The following is a 16,897-nucleotide window of genomic DNA, read 5'->3' on the forward strand; positions in this document are numbered from 1 at the left end:
TCTGTGGAGGGAGTAGTACACAGCGTTGTACGAGATTCTCAGTTTCTTGGCAATTTCTCGCAAGGAATAGCCTTCATTTCTCAGAACAAGAATAGACTGACGAGTTTCAGAAGAAAGGCCATTTCTTCTGGCCATTTTGAGCCTGTAATCAAGTGATGGCTGTAATCAAGCGATTGTTGAGAGCCCCGAGACAAAAGTACAAAGGAATTTTATAGCCAGGATACACCCCTTTAAACATACATGACGATCAACAGATGTATAGAATGGGTCGTGCTCTGGAATGACCTTTAGGTTTTATCACCCAAAAGACATGGTAAATCTCCTGTCAGTGCCATCTCCCAGAGGCCCATCCTCAGTAGAACACACACAATAGTTATAAGAATATTATTTTCTGATACATAAAGCAACCATTTGATGCAATAAAAGTATTATAACATAATCTTGAAATGTTCCACCATAGTACGCCTACGTAGATATTCAATTTTTAAAAAATCAAATAAGCCAGTTTCCAGCTTACAATAGTCATTTACAACATTAAATGTTTACACTGTATTTCTGATCAATTTGATGTTATTTTAATGGACAAAAAAAAAGGTGCATTTCTTTGAAAAACAAGGACAATTCTAAGTGACTCCAAACTTTTGAACGGTAGTGTATATAGTGAATATATTGAAAAATCTGGATGCTGATAAAGATAAAAATCTTAGTAGGTTCAAAGAAAAATGATTAATTGGTAGAACAATAACATTTATATAATATACATTTTTCAAATAAAAAAACTGCCTACCAGGATCTCCTTAACCTGTAGCAGGGGGAGGTGGTGGAACACTGTCAGAGGCGTTGTCTGATCTGTCGTGTCAGGGTCAAAGGTCAGGGCGTAGAGGCAGGACTCCAATAGGAGAACAAGGGCGAGGTGTGGGTGGGGCTGGCTGCAGTTAGCCACGCCCAGCCAGTAGAGAGCCAGTAGTCTCTGTGAGGTGAAGACAGAGGGGAGGACGGACTGGAGACAGCCCAGGAGGGTGGATACGGGAAGGGACTGGAGTTTAACCAGAGCCTCTGGGAACTCCACCAGGCTCTGAAAGAAAGAGAAAATGGTTTACTTTATTAAAGCAATGTTACATATGTGCGTTCAGTTTGATTCAACGTTTGCTACGTTGCTTGACGTTTGCACTGAACGACACGTTTACCCAAAACAGTGCACATCGTTCTTCAGCAGCCTTTGCGGTGTTGCCAGATCAATATGGGTGTGACCACTTGAAATCGTAAAATTCGTGCAGAAAACACCATACAAAATCTCCCTCTGGGCCACCATAATCACACTGTTCTGGTCGTTAAATACAGTGCCATCTCCATTGAATTAAACTTTGGAAACCATTTCCTCGTAGTGAACGCACCCATGGTATCAATAGCAGCGAAGGCTTTATTATTTAATCACAATTATTATATGTTTTTTACGAAAAGAAAACACACCCCATAATACACCTGAACATCATCAGTCCTCTGATTTCCATGCCCGGGGATAAAGATATTCTCTGGGCCTGTGGAACTGGTGTTGTTACGCTGCTCTGGAGGGGGCCGTGACTTGGTGCTCTTGGCTCCAAAAGTGACACAATGTTTGTCCTCCACAATCTCGATCTGGTCCTTTGATGGCCACAGCGCCTTCTTGGTTATACTCTGTTCCTCTGATTTAGATAGAGCTTCATCTCCACCCTCGTGCTCCGATGTACACTCCTGTCCTCTGGTGGAACTTGAATCTTCTGACTTAGCTAGAGCTTCCTCTCTGCCCTCCTGCTCCAATGAACACTCCAATACTCTGACAGGACTCTGTTCCTCCAACTTAGGTAGAGCTTCCTCTCTGCCCTCATGCTCTGATGTAGACTGCAGTTCTCTGCTGGGACTTGGTTCGTCTGACTTAGCTTTAGCTTCATCTCCACCCTCGTGCTCGGATGTACACTCCACTTCTCTGATGGGACACTGTTCCTCCGACAGAGCTTGAGCTTCTTCTTTGCCCTCATGCTCCAATGAACACTCCACTTCTCTGACAGGACTCTGTTCCTCAGACTTAGCTAGAGCTTCCTCTCTGCCCTCATGCTCTGACGTACATTGGAGTTCTCTGACAGGACTCTGTTCCTCCAACTTAGCTAGAGCTTCCTCTATGACCTCTTGCTCCAATGTACAAGCCAGTTCTCTGATGGGACTTGGTTCTTCTGACTTAGCTAGAGCTTCATCTCCACCCTCGTGCTCTGATATACACTGCAGTTCTCTGATAGGACTCTGTTCCTCCGACTGAGCTAGAGCTTCCTCTCTGCCCTCGTGCTCCGATGTAGACTCCACTTTTCTGATGGGGCTCCATTCCTCCGACATAGCTAGAGTTTCCTTTCCACCCTCCTGCTCCAAAGTATACTCCAGTTCTCTGATGGGACTTGGTTCTTCTGACTTAGCTAGAGCTTCCTCTCCACCCTCGTGCTCTGATATACACTGCAGTTCTCTGATGGGACGTGGTTCTTCCGACAGAGCTTGAGCTTCTTCTTTGCCCTCGTGCTCTGATGCACACTCCAGTTCTCTTACAGGACTCTGTTCCTCCGACTGAGCTAGAGCTTCCTCTCTGCCCTCCTGCGCCGATGTAGACTCCACTTCTCTGATGAGGCTCCATTCCTCCGACATAGCTAGAGCTTCCTCTCTGCCCTCCTGCGCCGATGTAGACTCCACTTCTCTGATGGGGCTCTGTTCCTCCAATTTAGGTAGAGCTTCCTCTCCACCCTTGTGCTCTGATGTACACTGCAGTTCTCTGACAGGACTTTGTATCTCTGACTTAGCTAGAGCTTCCTCTCCGCCCTCCTGTTCCGATGTACACGCCAGTTCTCTGATGGAATTCTGTTCCTCCGACTGAGGTAGAGCTTCCTCTCTGACCTCCAGCTCCGATGTATACTCCACTTCTCTGATGGGGCTCCATTCCTCCGACATAGCTAGAGCTTCCTTTCCGCCCTCCTGCTCCAATATACACTCCACTTCTCTGATGGGGCTCTGTTCCTCCAATTTAGGTAGAGCTTCCTCTCTGCCATCCAGCTCAGATGTATGCTCTAGTTCACTGATGGGACTCTGTACCTCCAACTTAGGTAGAGCTTCAGCTCTGCCCTCATGCTCTGAAGTACGCTCCACTTCTTTGATGGGACTTGGTTCTTCTGACTTAGCTAGAGCCTCCTCTCTGCCCTCCTGCGCCGATGTATACTCCACTTGCCTGATGGCGCTCCATTCCTCTGACATAGCTAGAGCTTCATCTCCACCCTCGTGCTCTGATGTACACTCCAGTTCTCTGACAGGATTCTGTTCCTCCGACTTAGGTAGAGCCTCCTCTCTGCCCTCCAGCTCCGATGTTGACTCCACTTCTCTGATGGGGCTCCATTCCTCCGACATAGCTAGAGCTTCCTTTCCGCCCTCCTGCTCCGATGTCCACTCCACTTCTCTGATGGGACTTGGTTCTTCTGACTTAGCTAGAGCTTCCTCTTTGCCCTCCAGCTCCGATGTACACTCTAGTTCTCTGATGGGACTCCGTTCCTCCGACTTAGCTAGAGCTTCCTCTCTGCCCTCCTGCTCCGATGTCCACTCCACTTCTCTGATGGTCCTCTGTTCCTCAGACTTAGCTAGAGATTTTTCTCTGCCCTGGTGCTCTGATGTACACTGCAGTTCTCTGACAGGACTCTGTTCCTCCGACTTAGCTAGAGCTTCCTCTTTGCCCTCCTGCTCCGATGTACAAGCCAGTTCACTGATGGGACTGTGGTCCTCTGTTCTCCAATCCACTTCTTTACCTGTGCTCTGTTTATTTGCAAATTCTATGGTGTTGTGGGCTGGGCACAGGCTCGGTACTGTGCTGAGGACAGTGTTGTGGACTAGGGGCAGTTTTATTTCTGGTGTTTTGTTGAGGTCAATATCTTTCTGCTGGAGTCCAGTTGACTCCACTGGCTGTAGAACCTGAGTGAGCTTATTGTGAATGATCCTGAAGTCTTGAGTTAGCTCTGTGCTGATGTGATGCACAAACGGCAGCTCACTGACCATAGAGAACACGTGACTGTCTCGGACCAGGGAGTACATGTGACTCTCTCTGACCAATGAGAAGACCTGGCTATCTTTGACCACCGACAGCACCTGACTTTCCCTCACAACCTGACTGGACCAGTTGGAGCTGGCTCCTCCCCCAGCTCCAGGCTGCAGACTCCCAGCCTCTCCCCCAGCTGCGGGCTGCAGAACTCCTGTACCTTCCCAGACCTGCTGCAGGATCCTGGGGGTGGAGCTGCGAAGGAGACGGCCTGTGTCCGGAAACATCCAGGAGAGCCCCCTGCTGACCAGAGAACCCATCCCAGAGACCTCTTCCCCCAGAGAGTCTAGCTCCTGCTCCTCACCAATCCCAGAGATCTGGCATACCCTTCTAACCAGAGCACTTAGTCCAGAGACAGAGAACTGGTTCTCCTCCTTCCGCTCCTCCTCCTCCCTAAACACCCTGCTAACCGGAGTGCCCAGCCTGAAGCTCTGCTCCACCTCTTCCCTCCTAGCCCCAGCATCCCCCTCCTTGTCATTCTCCCTGTGGCCCTCCACCGTCATCCTGGATCGATCCATCATGACACGACTGAACTGGCCCTCCAAAGCCTCTAGTGGTAGGCCGCGTACCGCCTGGCTGCGTCTGTGTCTGTCCTGCCGAGTGGCAGTGTGTGTTGCCTGGCTGCAATTGTGTGTGTCAATCTGAGACAGAGAGGCAGTGTGTGTTGCCTGGCTGTGATTGTCGAGCTGAGACACAGAGGGTGTGTGTGTGTCAAACCGAGAGGGAGAGGTCTGTGTGTATGTTGAGCTGCTGCTGGCCTGTGGGAGGTGGGCACGGTCCGTTCGTTCCTCCGTCCACCCATCTATTCCTCCTCCGTCTCCTCTCTGCAGATAGGATACAGCAGTGCTTAATGAGGTCCCTGCAGGGCCACCGTAGTGGGCTCCGGCACTGGACAGGTCTCCTCTGCAGCAGTCAGTTGCCAGGACCCCTCCCAGGACCCTGCAGCCATCAGGTAGGCCTGACAGGACACCTGGGCTCTTGTTAGCAGGCCCCGGTAGCCCCTTCAGCCCAACGGTACATACATCAGCCTGCTGGACCAGGAGGACAGGTGTCTGCTGGAGGGCCCGGTTCCTTTCCTCGTCCCCAGGTTCAGACCAGGCCTCCTCACCCCAATAGAGTCCTCCCTCTTCCCTCGCTCTACACAGAGGTAGAGCTCCCTCCAGCCACCTATCAGACACTCCAACCCCAGACGCTGATTGATGACACAAGTCCCACTCTTCCACCACCTCTCCTTCCAATCCCTGCTGCAGGCTGTCCCATTCCAAGGCAGTGGGAGTGAGAGTGGGGCTGGAAGTGAGAGTAGGAGTCCCTGTCCGGTGGACTGGGGAGGCCCTGGCCCTCCTCTGGCTCTCTACATTAGTACTACTGCAGGGACGTTCATGGCCCTCAGCCGCACCGAAGCTCCACCCGTTTATCCCAGCCTGCAGAGAGGAGACGGCCTGAAGATTCTGAAGGGCTCCGGCTCCAATCTGAAGAGGTACAGCATAACATGCTGGATGACGAGAGACCGAGACAGGAGCCTCCATAGGCATGGCCTTTGTCTGGGTGAGAGAGAAAAACATGATAAATAACTTCTGCTTCATGTTTCAAATTTTTGAAACAAGTCATTCCTCATAACCAGATAGCCTGTTTGTTTTTAACAGAAATTGTTCATTCGAAAATAAAAGGACTGCTAAGAAAGCCACAGTTAACCCACATTGCCAATGAAAAAAAAAGAACCTTTTCAAGTATTTATTAAAGCATGTCTGTTTTCTTCTGTAGAAAAACATTAATCAAAGCATTAACAAGCCAATGGAGTGAGGATCAGAGAGAGGGGGGGAGCGGGAGAGAGACGGGGAGAGATGTAAATACACTAACGTCTTGCTTTGTGTACAATGTGCTTTCACAAAACGCTAGTCGTTTTCTCTGAGGTGGGCTCTGAAAACCCTGCAGGAAGGTAATGGGTTTGAAATATGTGCATATTAAACAAAGAAAACAAGCCAAGGGAACAGGCATTTCATGCTCCATAAAAGTCTGTATTAGGCTGTGTGTGCGTGCGTGAATGCATTAGGCCGAGGCAGGGGACAGGAGTAGCCATTACATTATTATCTAACAATTTGCAAAGAAGATGTGAAACCCGACCTGACTAGAGCTGAGATGGCGACGTTCAGAGCACTCACATACACATGGAATAATGTATTGGGCATGCTGTGGAGATAGATACGCAGCCTACACCATAGTCTGACAGACAACATGTGAAGTGGGTTTATCTTAAACACTTACTCTCTATTTTACCTTTTTGTTAGAAACATTTTGCAAATTTGCCCCATTGTTAGTTAGTAAAAGGTTTGCCCATCCACTAGCACAGTATCCATCAATGAATGTACGTGTTTATGTCACTGTGTGTGTACGTACCATAACCGTACAGCTCTGTAGTTGAGAGAGCACAGAGCTCCTCTGTTGTCTAGAGTCTCCATTCTCTCCTGCTTCAGCGAACACATCCATCCTGTTGCTGGAGAAGGAGGTAGCCATATAATTAAGAATTAGAACACTAGAAATCATCCATATTGGTAAAGTAATTTAATAGGATCTCGATAAGGCAGCGGTTAAGCCAGAGGACATGGATCTCTCTCTCCCTCTCTAGATCGATAAGACTCTGGGTACTAACTCCTAAACTTGGGATAGGGTTAATTATCAGGTATCCTATTGAAATATTGAGTGCCTAGGTTTAGAGGGTCTACACCAGAAGTTATCTGTAGGAGGAAGGTATAATAGTGTGTGCCATTAAGCTTGGAATGTGCTGAGTGCAGGGAAAGTGATCACGTGGCAGTCATTGATAAGGGGAGAGAGCCATGGATTAGTGATGAAGGGGGTCGAGGTCAGGTCACGTTAAGGGAGAAAGAAAAGTTTACCGGCACATTATTTAGTTTCCTGCCTAGCAGTAGGAGAAATTGACTCAACTCAGCGTAGGAGAAAGGGTTAAATATCAGTGCTTGTGTGAACAATGTCTTTGTCTAATGCAGCTGTATTGATCCTCTGGGAATAAATAAACTTGGTTTAAGCATTCAGTGTCCGTCAAGTTTTTACTCAGAAATTAGAACTTAACAATATATAAAAGACGAGGGGTGGAGGTTCAGAGCAATTGGGGGTTTATCCCGCTGGCAGTAACTTTCTTTTCCAAAAGCGATTTAAATTATTTTCATGCTGTGACACAAGAGACTCATGCACATGTGCAGACACACACACACACTAATAGCGTAATACATTTAGCCCTCGCTAAGTCTGCTGTCAGATATCTTCCTGAGCTGTATATTTGGTTTCGCTCGGTGTTCTCCTCCTCCTCCTCCTCCTCCTCCTCCCCCCCCACTCACAGATAGAGGTTGGGACGCATCCCAGTATTGTACTTTATGTTAATCCTACAATCTACACGCACACAGTGATTCTGCTTCACTTCACAGCTAGGTGAGTGTCTCATAATCCTTATCCAGACATTGGGGCTATTTGCTATTCAAATCGAATAATGTGTGTGTGCGCGAGTACGCGTGCGACACGTTTTACTATACCTTACTAGACGTCCTCATAAGAATCGTAAAACAAACAAGCAAAAATCTAAAGTGTGGACATTTTGCCGGTTCTCACTTGTAAAAAAGGCTATTTTAGGCTTAGAGGTTAAGTTTAAAGGTCAGGGGTTAGAATTGGGGAAATAGTATTTTGAATTGAAACAGATTGTTGATCCCCAAAACGTCCTCACAAGTACAGCAAGACAGTGTGTGTGTGTGTGTGTGTGTGTGTAGTGGGGAGAACAAGTATTTGATACACTGCTGTTCTATAAATGTTCTATAAGATTGAGGTCAGGGCTTTGTGATAGCCACTCCAATAGCTTTACTTTGTTGTCCTTAAGCCATTTTACCACCTCATGATGCCATCTATTTTGTGAAGTGCACCAGTCCCTCCTGCAGCAAAGCACCCCCACAACATGATGCTGCCACCTCCGTACGTCACGGTTGTGATGGTGCTCTTCGGCTTGCAAGCCTCCCCCTTTTTCCTCCAAACATAATTATGGCCAAACAGTTCTATTTTTGTTTCATCAGACCAGAGGGCATTTCTCCAAAAAGTATGATCTTTGTCCCCATGTGCAGTTGCAAACCGTAATCTGGATTTTCTATGGTGGTTTTGGTTTCTTCCTTGCTGAGCGGCCTTTTAGGTTTCCTCCAGCATCTTCACAAGCTCCTTTGCTGTTGTTCTGGGATTGATTTGTACTTTTCGCACCAAACCACGTTCATCTCTAGGAGACAGAACACATCTCCTTCCTGAGCGGTATGATGGCTGCGTGGTCCCATGGTGTTTATACTTGCGTACTATTGTTTGTACAGATGAACGTGGTACCTTCAGGCATTTGGAAATTGCTCCCAAGGATGAACCAGACTTGTGAAGGTCAACAATTTGTTTTCTGAGGTCTTGGCTGATTTCTTTTGATGTCAAGCAAAGAGGCACTGAGATTGAAGGTAGGCCTTGAAATACATCCACAGGTACACCTCCAATTGACTCAAATGATGTCAATTAGCCTATCAGAAGCTTCTAAAGCCATGACATAATTTTCTGGAATTTTCCAAGCTGTTTAAAGGCAGTCAACTTAGTGTATGTAAACGTCTGACCCACTGGAATTGTGATAGATTATTTAACTTTTAATTCACTGTCTGTAAACAATTGTTGGAAAAATTACTTGTGTCATGCACAAAGTAGATATAACAAACTATAGTTTAACAAGAAATGTGTGGAATGGTTGAAAAAAGAGTTAATGACTCCAACCGAAGTGTATGTAAACTTTGACTTCAACTGTGTGTGTGTGTGTGTGTGTGTGTGTATGTATATATTTGTCTGTGTGAGTGTGTCTCGATATACTGTACACACACACACACACACACACACCTCATTTTAGAGCAACCAAAACGATCCCAGTCGTCTCAGTCCATTATCTGTTCAGCCGGGTGTACACTACACGATTTTGGCCATGATTTAGATGTCCCTGACAAAAAAATTGAGATCGGACCAAAAAAAATCCCCATGTCGTTGCTTTCTCTGGGCGCGCAACCGGCACTCGTTTAATTTGAGCAGGTCAAAGACGTAATAGGAAGGGCTCTGAAGTTCACAATCAATGTTATTCAATTCAAAATGTTGGCTAGATATTTCAACTCTGTATGGCAAGCATGAATGTCTGACTGAACATTTATGAGGCTACCATTCTCATCGACAGGCCTGTAGTGGAGATTCAAGTTCCTTGGTGTCCACATCACCAACAAACTAAGATGTGAAGAGGGCACGACCAAACCTACTCCCCCTCAGCAGACTGAAAAGTTTTGGCATGGGTCCTCAAAAGGTTCTACAGCTGCACCGGCAAGAACTGGTTGCATCACTGCCTGGTATGGCAATTGCTCGGCCTCCAACCGCAAGGCTCTACAGAGGGTAGTGCATACAGCCCAGTACATCACTGGGGCCAAGCTTCCTGCCATCCAGGACCTCTATACCAGGCAGTGTCAGAGGAAGGCCCTAAAAATTGTCAGAAACTCACAGGGCCTCCCGGGTGGCGCAGTGGTCTAAGGTACTGCATTGCCATGCTAACTGTGCCACCAGAGATTCTGGGTTCGAGCCCAGGCTCTGCCGCGACCGGGAGGCCCATGGGGAGGCGCACAATTGGCCCAGTGTCATCCGGGTTAGGGACGGTTTGGCCGGCAGGAATATCCATTGCGCACTAGCGACTCCTGTGGCAACGTTGACACGGTCGACAGGTGTACAGTGTTTCCTCCAACACATTGGTGCGGCTGGTTTCCGGGTTGGATGTGTATTGTATCAAGAAGTAGTGCGGCTTGGTTGGGTTGTGTTTCGGAAGACGCATGGCTCTCGACCTTCGCCTCACCTGAGTCCGTACGGGAGTTGCAGCGATGAGACAAGACTAACTACTACCAATTGGATACCATGAAATTGGGGGTAAAAAATTAATAAAAACAATGCAGTGTGCACTGCACCCGGGCTGCCACGGTAGTCACTAGTGCGCAATGAGACAAGGATATTCCTGCCGGCCAAACCCTCCCTAACCCGGACGACACTGGGCCAATTGTCATAGACTTATCTCTGCTACCGCACGGCAAGCGGTACCGTAGCGCCAAGTCTGGGTCCACTTGTAGTGTGCGACACCCGGCTTCAGTTTAGTCTGCGCACCATTACGTGGCAAGACAAAAAAAAGGTGGTTTAATGTGAGAAACTGTCCACCTGGCTTCAGTGTGTGTGGTAACTATGGTGGCTGCATGTTGTCGTATCTGTGTTTTAGCTTTGTTTTGTCTGTCTGCTATCTTTCAGTGTTGGAGATGTGTTGGTTGTATCTATCCCTCTGAACCCCACAAGGATATACGACATCTGAACTTCTCCAAGATTGCATTCTCAACATCACCCACTAGCACGAGCGGACATCCATCTCATTTGACTAGCTCGTCCTCTCCATCTCCTGTCTTCTATCTTTGTCTCCTTCACTCACCCTCCATCTTTTCTCCTCACACTCCCTCGCAGACGCTCCCTCCCACTACATCTCCCTCCATCCTTCTCAATCCCCTCTCCAAATCATATCTTCTGTCTAAAGCCTGCAGGAGAAAGTGCTGTGCCGCTGTTAGGGGACGTTGTCTTGCGGAGTAAATTACAAGTCAGACAGGAGTAGTAGCTGTAACACCAGAATATCAGATCACACAACCAGGCCTAGAAGCCAAAGAACACAAGCCTAATGTGATCCCCCCCCACACAGAGGCTGATAGAAGAGAGAAGCCTGCTGTGTCCTACCATCAGTGGTCTACACGAGAGAGAGAGTGTGTGTGTGTGTGTGTGTGTGTGTTCCCCACTTACACTTCAATTGGCGGGAGCAGTGACAAATGGGTTTTATTTGGTTTTCATGCCAGACAGATGGAGCAATGGGTTTTATTTAGTCTTCATGCCAGACTGATCAACACTAGGCAATAAGCAACGCTGGGCAGGACCACAATGTAAATAAGCCTCCGCCTTTATGGTGTTTAGATCCTCAATTTTTTATTTATGTAACGTCATCTCCGACTGGAGAAGCCTACTAGTCTTATAGGCCCAGTGCATTCAAAAATCATAATTGCACAACAGCTGATGAAACTACCGCCTGTCTTTTTTACAATTTTAAATGGAAAACCGTTACAGTAAGGTATCTAATTGTTACCCAGAAATTAGAATACCCATCCAATGGGTTCAGGTGTGTGTGTGTGTGTGTGTGTGTGTGTGTGTGTGTGTGTGTGTGTGTGTGTGTGTGAACTCACCCAGGATGGAAAAGCCTGGAGAAGTCGGTCAAGGAAAGGCTGGAGAGAAGGCCACTCTGGGAGAAAACATAAGATACACAGTATTACACACACACACACACACACCTTTTCACTAGTAAAAACAACTGGACGTTGCAAACATAAGAGGTCCCACCAAAGGACATCATGGACATAATGGAAACTAAGCTCCAAATGGTTTTGAAAATATGGAGACATCGAACATGCTGTTCCTGATCTAGACCGGGCAATTACAGTGTTTAGTGAGTCAAGTCAATACCCCACATTTTACAGCCTTAAAACGTAATTTAAAAAAATATTACATTAGATGTTTTCCTACCAATCTACTCCACATTTTCTAAGTGAAAGAAAATGTATTGAAATTCTTTCAAATCATAAAAAAATAAGTTATTTCTGTCTACATTTTTCAGCAGGACAATCAAACGAATGCCAAAGTCAGACCAGAATGGCTTTCCAATAGGTGTTGAGTGTTCCAGTCTCAGTCCTGAATTCAATTTGCTTGAAAAGCAGAGAAGTTTAAATCAAAGTTTTATGCACCGAATACAACCTTACAGTGAAATGCTTACTTAAGTACGTTCTTGGATAAGGGCTTGTAAGAAGAATAAGTGTTAAGAAATGATTTACTAAAATGAACAGAAGTAAATTTAAAAAAAGTGACTAAGCATAGTTCGGGTAGCCATTTGATTAGCTGTTCAGGAGTCTTATGGTTTGGGGGTAGAAGCTGTTAAGAAGCCAATTTGGACCTAGATTTACCATTCCGGTACCGCTTTCCATGCGTAACAGAGGAAACATTCTATGACTAGAGTGGCTGGAGTCTGACAATTTTTAGGGCCTTCCTCTGACACCAGTGGAGGTCCTGGATGGCAGGAAGCTTGGCTGGGGCGCAGTCAGAGGCCGAGCAGTTGCCATACCAGGCAGTGATGCAACCATGCTCTCGATGGTGCAGCTGTAGAACCTTTTGACGATCTGAGGACCCATGACAAATCTTTCCAGTCTCCTGAGAGGGAATACACGTTGTCATGCCCTCTTCACAAATGTTTTGGTGTGTTTGGACTATGATAGTTTGTTGGTGACATAGAAACCAATGAACTTGAAGCTCTCAACCTGCTCCACTACAGCCCTGTCGATGAGAATGGGGACGTGCTCGGCCCTCATTATCCTGTAGTCCACAATCATCTCCTTTGTCTTGATCACGTTGAGGGAGAGGTTATTACCCTGGCACCACACTGCCAGGTCTATAGGCTGTCTCGTTGTTGTCAGTCATCAGGCCTACCACTGTGTCGTCGGCAAACGTCATGTTGGAGTCGTGCTTGGCCATGCAGTCATGGGTGAACAGGGAGTAAAGCAGGGGACTGAGCATGCACCCATGAGGGGCCGCCTTGTTGAGGATCAGCATGGTAGATGTGTTACCTACCCTTACCACCTAGGGGTGGCCTGTCAGGAAGTCCAGGATCCAGTTGCAGAGGGAGGTGTTTAGTCCCAGGGTTCTTAGCTTAGTGATGAGCTTTGAGGGCACTATGGTGTTGTACACGAGCTGTAGTCAATGAATAGAATTCTCACGTAGTTGTTCCTTTTGTCCAGGTGGGAAAGGGCAGTGTGGAGTGCAATAGGGACTATGGTGGTCTGCTTGAAACATGTTGGCATTACAGACCCGGTCAGGGCCAGTTTGAAAATGTCAGTGTAGACATTCGCCAGTAGGTCAGCGCATGCTCGGAGTACACGTCCTGGTAATCCGTCTGGTCCTGCGGCCTTGTGAATGCTGATCTATTTAAAGGTCTTACTTACATCGGCTACGGAGAGCGTGATCACAGTCATCTGGAACAGCTGGTGCTCTCATGCATGCTTCAGTGTTGCTTGCCTCGAAGCAAGCATTGAAGTAATTTAGCTCGTCTGGTAGGCTAGTGTTACTGGGAAGCTCGCGGCTGTGCTTCCCTTTGTAGTCCGTAATAGCTTGTAAGCAATGCCACATCCGACGAGTGTTGGAGCCGGTGTAGTACGATCAAATCTTAGTCATGTATTGACGCTTTGCCTGTTTGATGGTTCGTCGGAGGCCATAGCGGGATTTCTTCTGAGTTCCGGGTTCGAGTCCTGCTCCTTGAAAGCGGCAGCTTTACCCTTTAGCTCAGTGAGGATTTTGCCTGTAATCCATGCATGTAGGTACAGTCACTGTGGGGACAACATCATCAATGTCCTTATTCACGAAGCCAGTGACTGATGTGGTGTACTCCTCAATGCCATTGAAAGAATACCGGAAACGTCTAGTCTGTGCTAGCAAAACATTCCTGTAGCTTAGCATCTGCGTCATCTGAGCGCTTCCATATTGAGCGAGTCACTGGTACTTCCTGCTTTAGTTATGGTCAGATTTGCCAAATGGAGGACGAGGGAGAGCTTTGTACACATCTCTGTGTGTGGAGTAAAGATGGTCTAGAGTTTATTTCCCCTCTGGTTGCACATGCTGGTAGAAATTATGTAAAACTGATTTAAGCGTTTCCCTGCATTAAAGTCCCCGGCCACTAAGAGCGCAGACTCTGGATGCTTATGGCTTTTACAGCTTGTTGAGTGTGGTCTTAGTGCCAACATCGGTTTATGGTGGTAAATAGACAGCTATGTAAAATATAGACCAAAATTCTTGGTAAATAGTGTGGCCTACTGCTTATCATGAGATACTCTACGTCAGATGAGAAAAACCTTGCGACTTCCTTAATATTAGATTTTGTGAACCAGCTGTTATTTAACAATAGACAGACCGCCACCCCTTGTCTTACTGGAGGCAGCTGTTCTATGTTGCCGATGTATGGAAAACACAGCCAACTGTATGTTATCCATGTCGTCGTTCAGCAACATCAGATATTACAGTTTTTAATGTCCCGTTGGTAGGTTAGTCTTGATCGGAGCTCATCGATTTTATTATCCAATGATTGCACGTTGGCTAATAGGACTGATGGTCGAGGCAGATTTCCCACTTGCCTTCGGATCCTTACAAGGCATCCCAAACTACGTCTCTGATATCTCTGTCTCTTCAAGCGATTGACAGGGATGTGGGCCTCGTCCCGGTGTCTGAAGTAAATCCTTTGCGTCGACTCATTAAAGAAAAAAATCTTCATCCAGTGCGAAGGGGAGTTATCGCTGTCCTGATATCCAGAAGCTCTTTTCGGTCATAAGAGACGTTGGCAGAAACATTATGTAAAGTAAGTTAAAAATAACAATAGCACAATTGGTTAGGAGCCCCTAAAAACGGCAACCATCTCCTCCGGTGCCATTGCTGTCCAATGATTCCCAAATTTATTGAGCAATTGGACTGAATCTTTTTATTTAATTTTATATATGTTGACCTAAGAGTTGGTACAATCTTATTCAATAGGATTTACAGATGGAATGGCTGCCAAAAGGTGCTTACAGCAAGTATTAACTGTTGATTCGTTTTTTTATTCATTTGGAAAATGACCTATAATTTCTCTTTGGCTTTGAAAATGTGGAGAAGGTTGTGTAGGTCAGTAGGAGAAAATCCAATTTACTCCCATTTTAGTTTTAAAGGCAGCAACATGTGAAGAGGGGTGTGTAGACTTTCACGAGGCACTCTGATTGAACATATTGAAACAATTTATCTTAATTTCATCCCCACAAATGCATACAGGAAGGAAGACTCACATAACTCAACTTCTTTTTGTGATCCACTTTTATTACCCAATTTAAAATAATGACGATTTTTTTGTGTCCACAATACAAATGAATAACTACAAAATGTGAGCACTAGAATTGTTGGTATAGAAACTCTTGCATCAGTCACTGGCTTCATGAAATATACTCTACATTAAAATGACTTAACAACCTGGAACTCTTATCATTACCTGCTGAACCTGCCTCAGTAAATGGATGTCAGCGTCCCAAATGGAACCCTATTCCCTACAAAGTGCCCTATGGTCCCTGGTCAAAAGTAGTACACTATAAAGAGCACTGAGCCTGGAACCTGACAGTTACAGCCCATTATCCAAAGAAGCAGTTCGGTAACACTTTACAGTACTTAAACCAGCAGGTATATAATGCATTTTAATTCAGTTAGACTAGACTTGTCATAAGCATACAATATATGACCCCCTTATGTCTTAGAATCATCTCATGATCCTGACTAAATACCAGCCACTTTGAGAGCATATTATATGCCTTATAAGACATTAAAATAAATACTTGTTGATAACAAGCTATGAAGTATTATGCCAGCAGGTGTTACCAGAAGTGCTTCACATCTCTGTGTGCGTATGTGGTGTCCACAGACATGGTGAAGTAGGAGGAGATACAGTATTTACAGTGATAGCTTCGAGGAAGTGGAAGATGCATTTCTTTGAAGATGTGTTTTTTCCTTGTTTGATATATAGCCGACGGCACAGCACTAATTATGACTCCGAGATGAAGAAATGCAAATTACTTTACGTACTGGGTTAGATAAACTTGAGCAGAAATCACAAGCTAACTGATCAAAAACAGGAAAGTTAGGGAAATGTAAGGTTATGTTCTGGGCTGGAGTTTACTCTGGTCTGGAAATAAGAGTTGGTTGGGTTGCAAGGACTGGTTTCCCAAAAATATTAATACAAAACTAGCCCTGGAATAAAGAGCATGCTCAATGTAAATTGTCTATTGAAAGTGTTTTTTAGTCCAGGGATAGGCTTAGTCGGTGTCAGGGAACCTGGCTCTAAGAGAATAAGAGCAGTTGTGGTGTGGTCTGGGGGGTTTGGGTTAGTAAGAGCGGTTGTGGTGTGGTCTGGGGGGTTTGGGTTAGTAAGAGCGGTTGTGGTGTGGTCTGGGGGGGTTTGGGTTAGTAAGAGCGGTTTTGGTGTGGTCTGGGGGGGTTTGGGTTAGTAAGAGTGGTTGTGGTGTGGTCTGGGGGGTTTGGGTTAGTAAGAGCGGTTGTGGTGTGACTCACCCTGCATTGCTCTCTGAGATGTGCAGCTTCTTTAGGATGGTTGAAACGGAATATAGTCCCTCTACCTAGCTGGATTACTGCACCTGAAACCAACCAGACACAGAGACAAACATGCTCAATGTAAATGGCACATAAGTTATTATACCGTGAACAAAGTTTTACATCGATGGTTGGTTTCCTGGACACAGATCAAACTTAGTCCTGGACTAAAGAGAATCTCTTTTGAAATAGCTTTTTAGTCCAGGACTAAGCTTGATCGGTGTCTGGGAAACCAGCCCTGAGTTGAGTGCTATGTCAGTTGATGGTTGGTAATTGGAACATTATTAAAAGCTGATAGTGGGTTCAGTTTTAGTGGGAGGCACACAACACATCTCTCCCAAATGTTGTTAAGATTAAAGTGCTGCCTCTTCACCTCTTCTCATGGTATCCACTTCAAATTCCTGCATTCTGTCTCCCTCTGAAGCATTCAGTGTTACCAGTCAGGAGTGGCTGTGAACCACGCTCCCATCCCTTCTCCACAGGGCAGATGACATTTCTTTTACTAAACATTTGAGGACGAGAGGCCTT

The 16,897-nt window shown here is 46.1% G+C and overlaps 1 protein-coding gene across 5 annotated transcripts in view; it reads right to left on the bottom strand.

Annotated features, from left to right (window-relative positions):
* The window catches only part of LOC109899950 (uncharacterized), a 68,024-nt gene that overhangs the window by 7,356 nt on the left and 43,771 nt on the right, over positions 1-16,897 (bottom strand). For all 5 annotated transcript variants that reach the window (XM_031835360.1, XM_031835358.1, XM_031835361.1 and 2 more), the window contains 5 exons: positions 16,331-16,413; positions 11,395-11,450; positions 6,488-6,584; positions 1,471-5,634; positions 788-1,075 (listed from right to left, as the gene is read on the bottom strand). In XM_031835360.1, coding sequence (XP_031691220.1) covers positions 788-1,075; positions 1,471-5,634; positions 6,488-6,584; positions 11,395-11,450; positions 16,331-16,413 — 4,688 coding nt within the window. The remainder of the gene's footprint in view (positions 1-787; positions 1,076-1,470; positions 5,635-6,487; positions 6,585-11,394; positions 11,451-16,330; positions 16,414-16,897) is intronic.

This window comes from Oncorhynchus kisutch, linkage group LG11, assembly GCF_002021735.2.
Source record: "Oncorhynchus kisutch isolate 150728-3 linkage group LG11, Okis_V2, whole genome shotgun sequence".
NCBI lineage: Eukaryota > Metazoa > Chordata > Actinopteri > Salmoniformes > Salmonidae > Oncorhynchus > Oncorhynchus kisutch.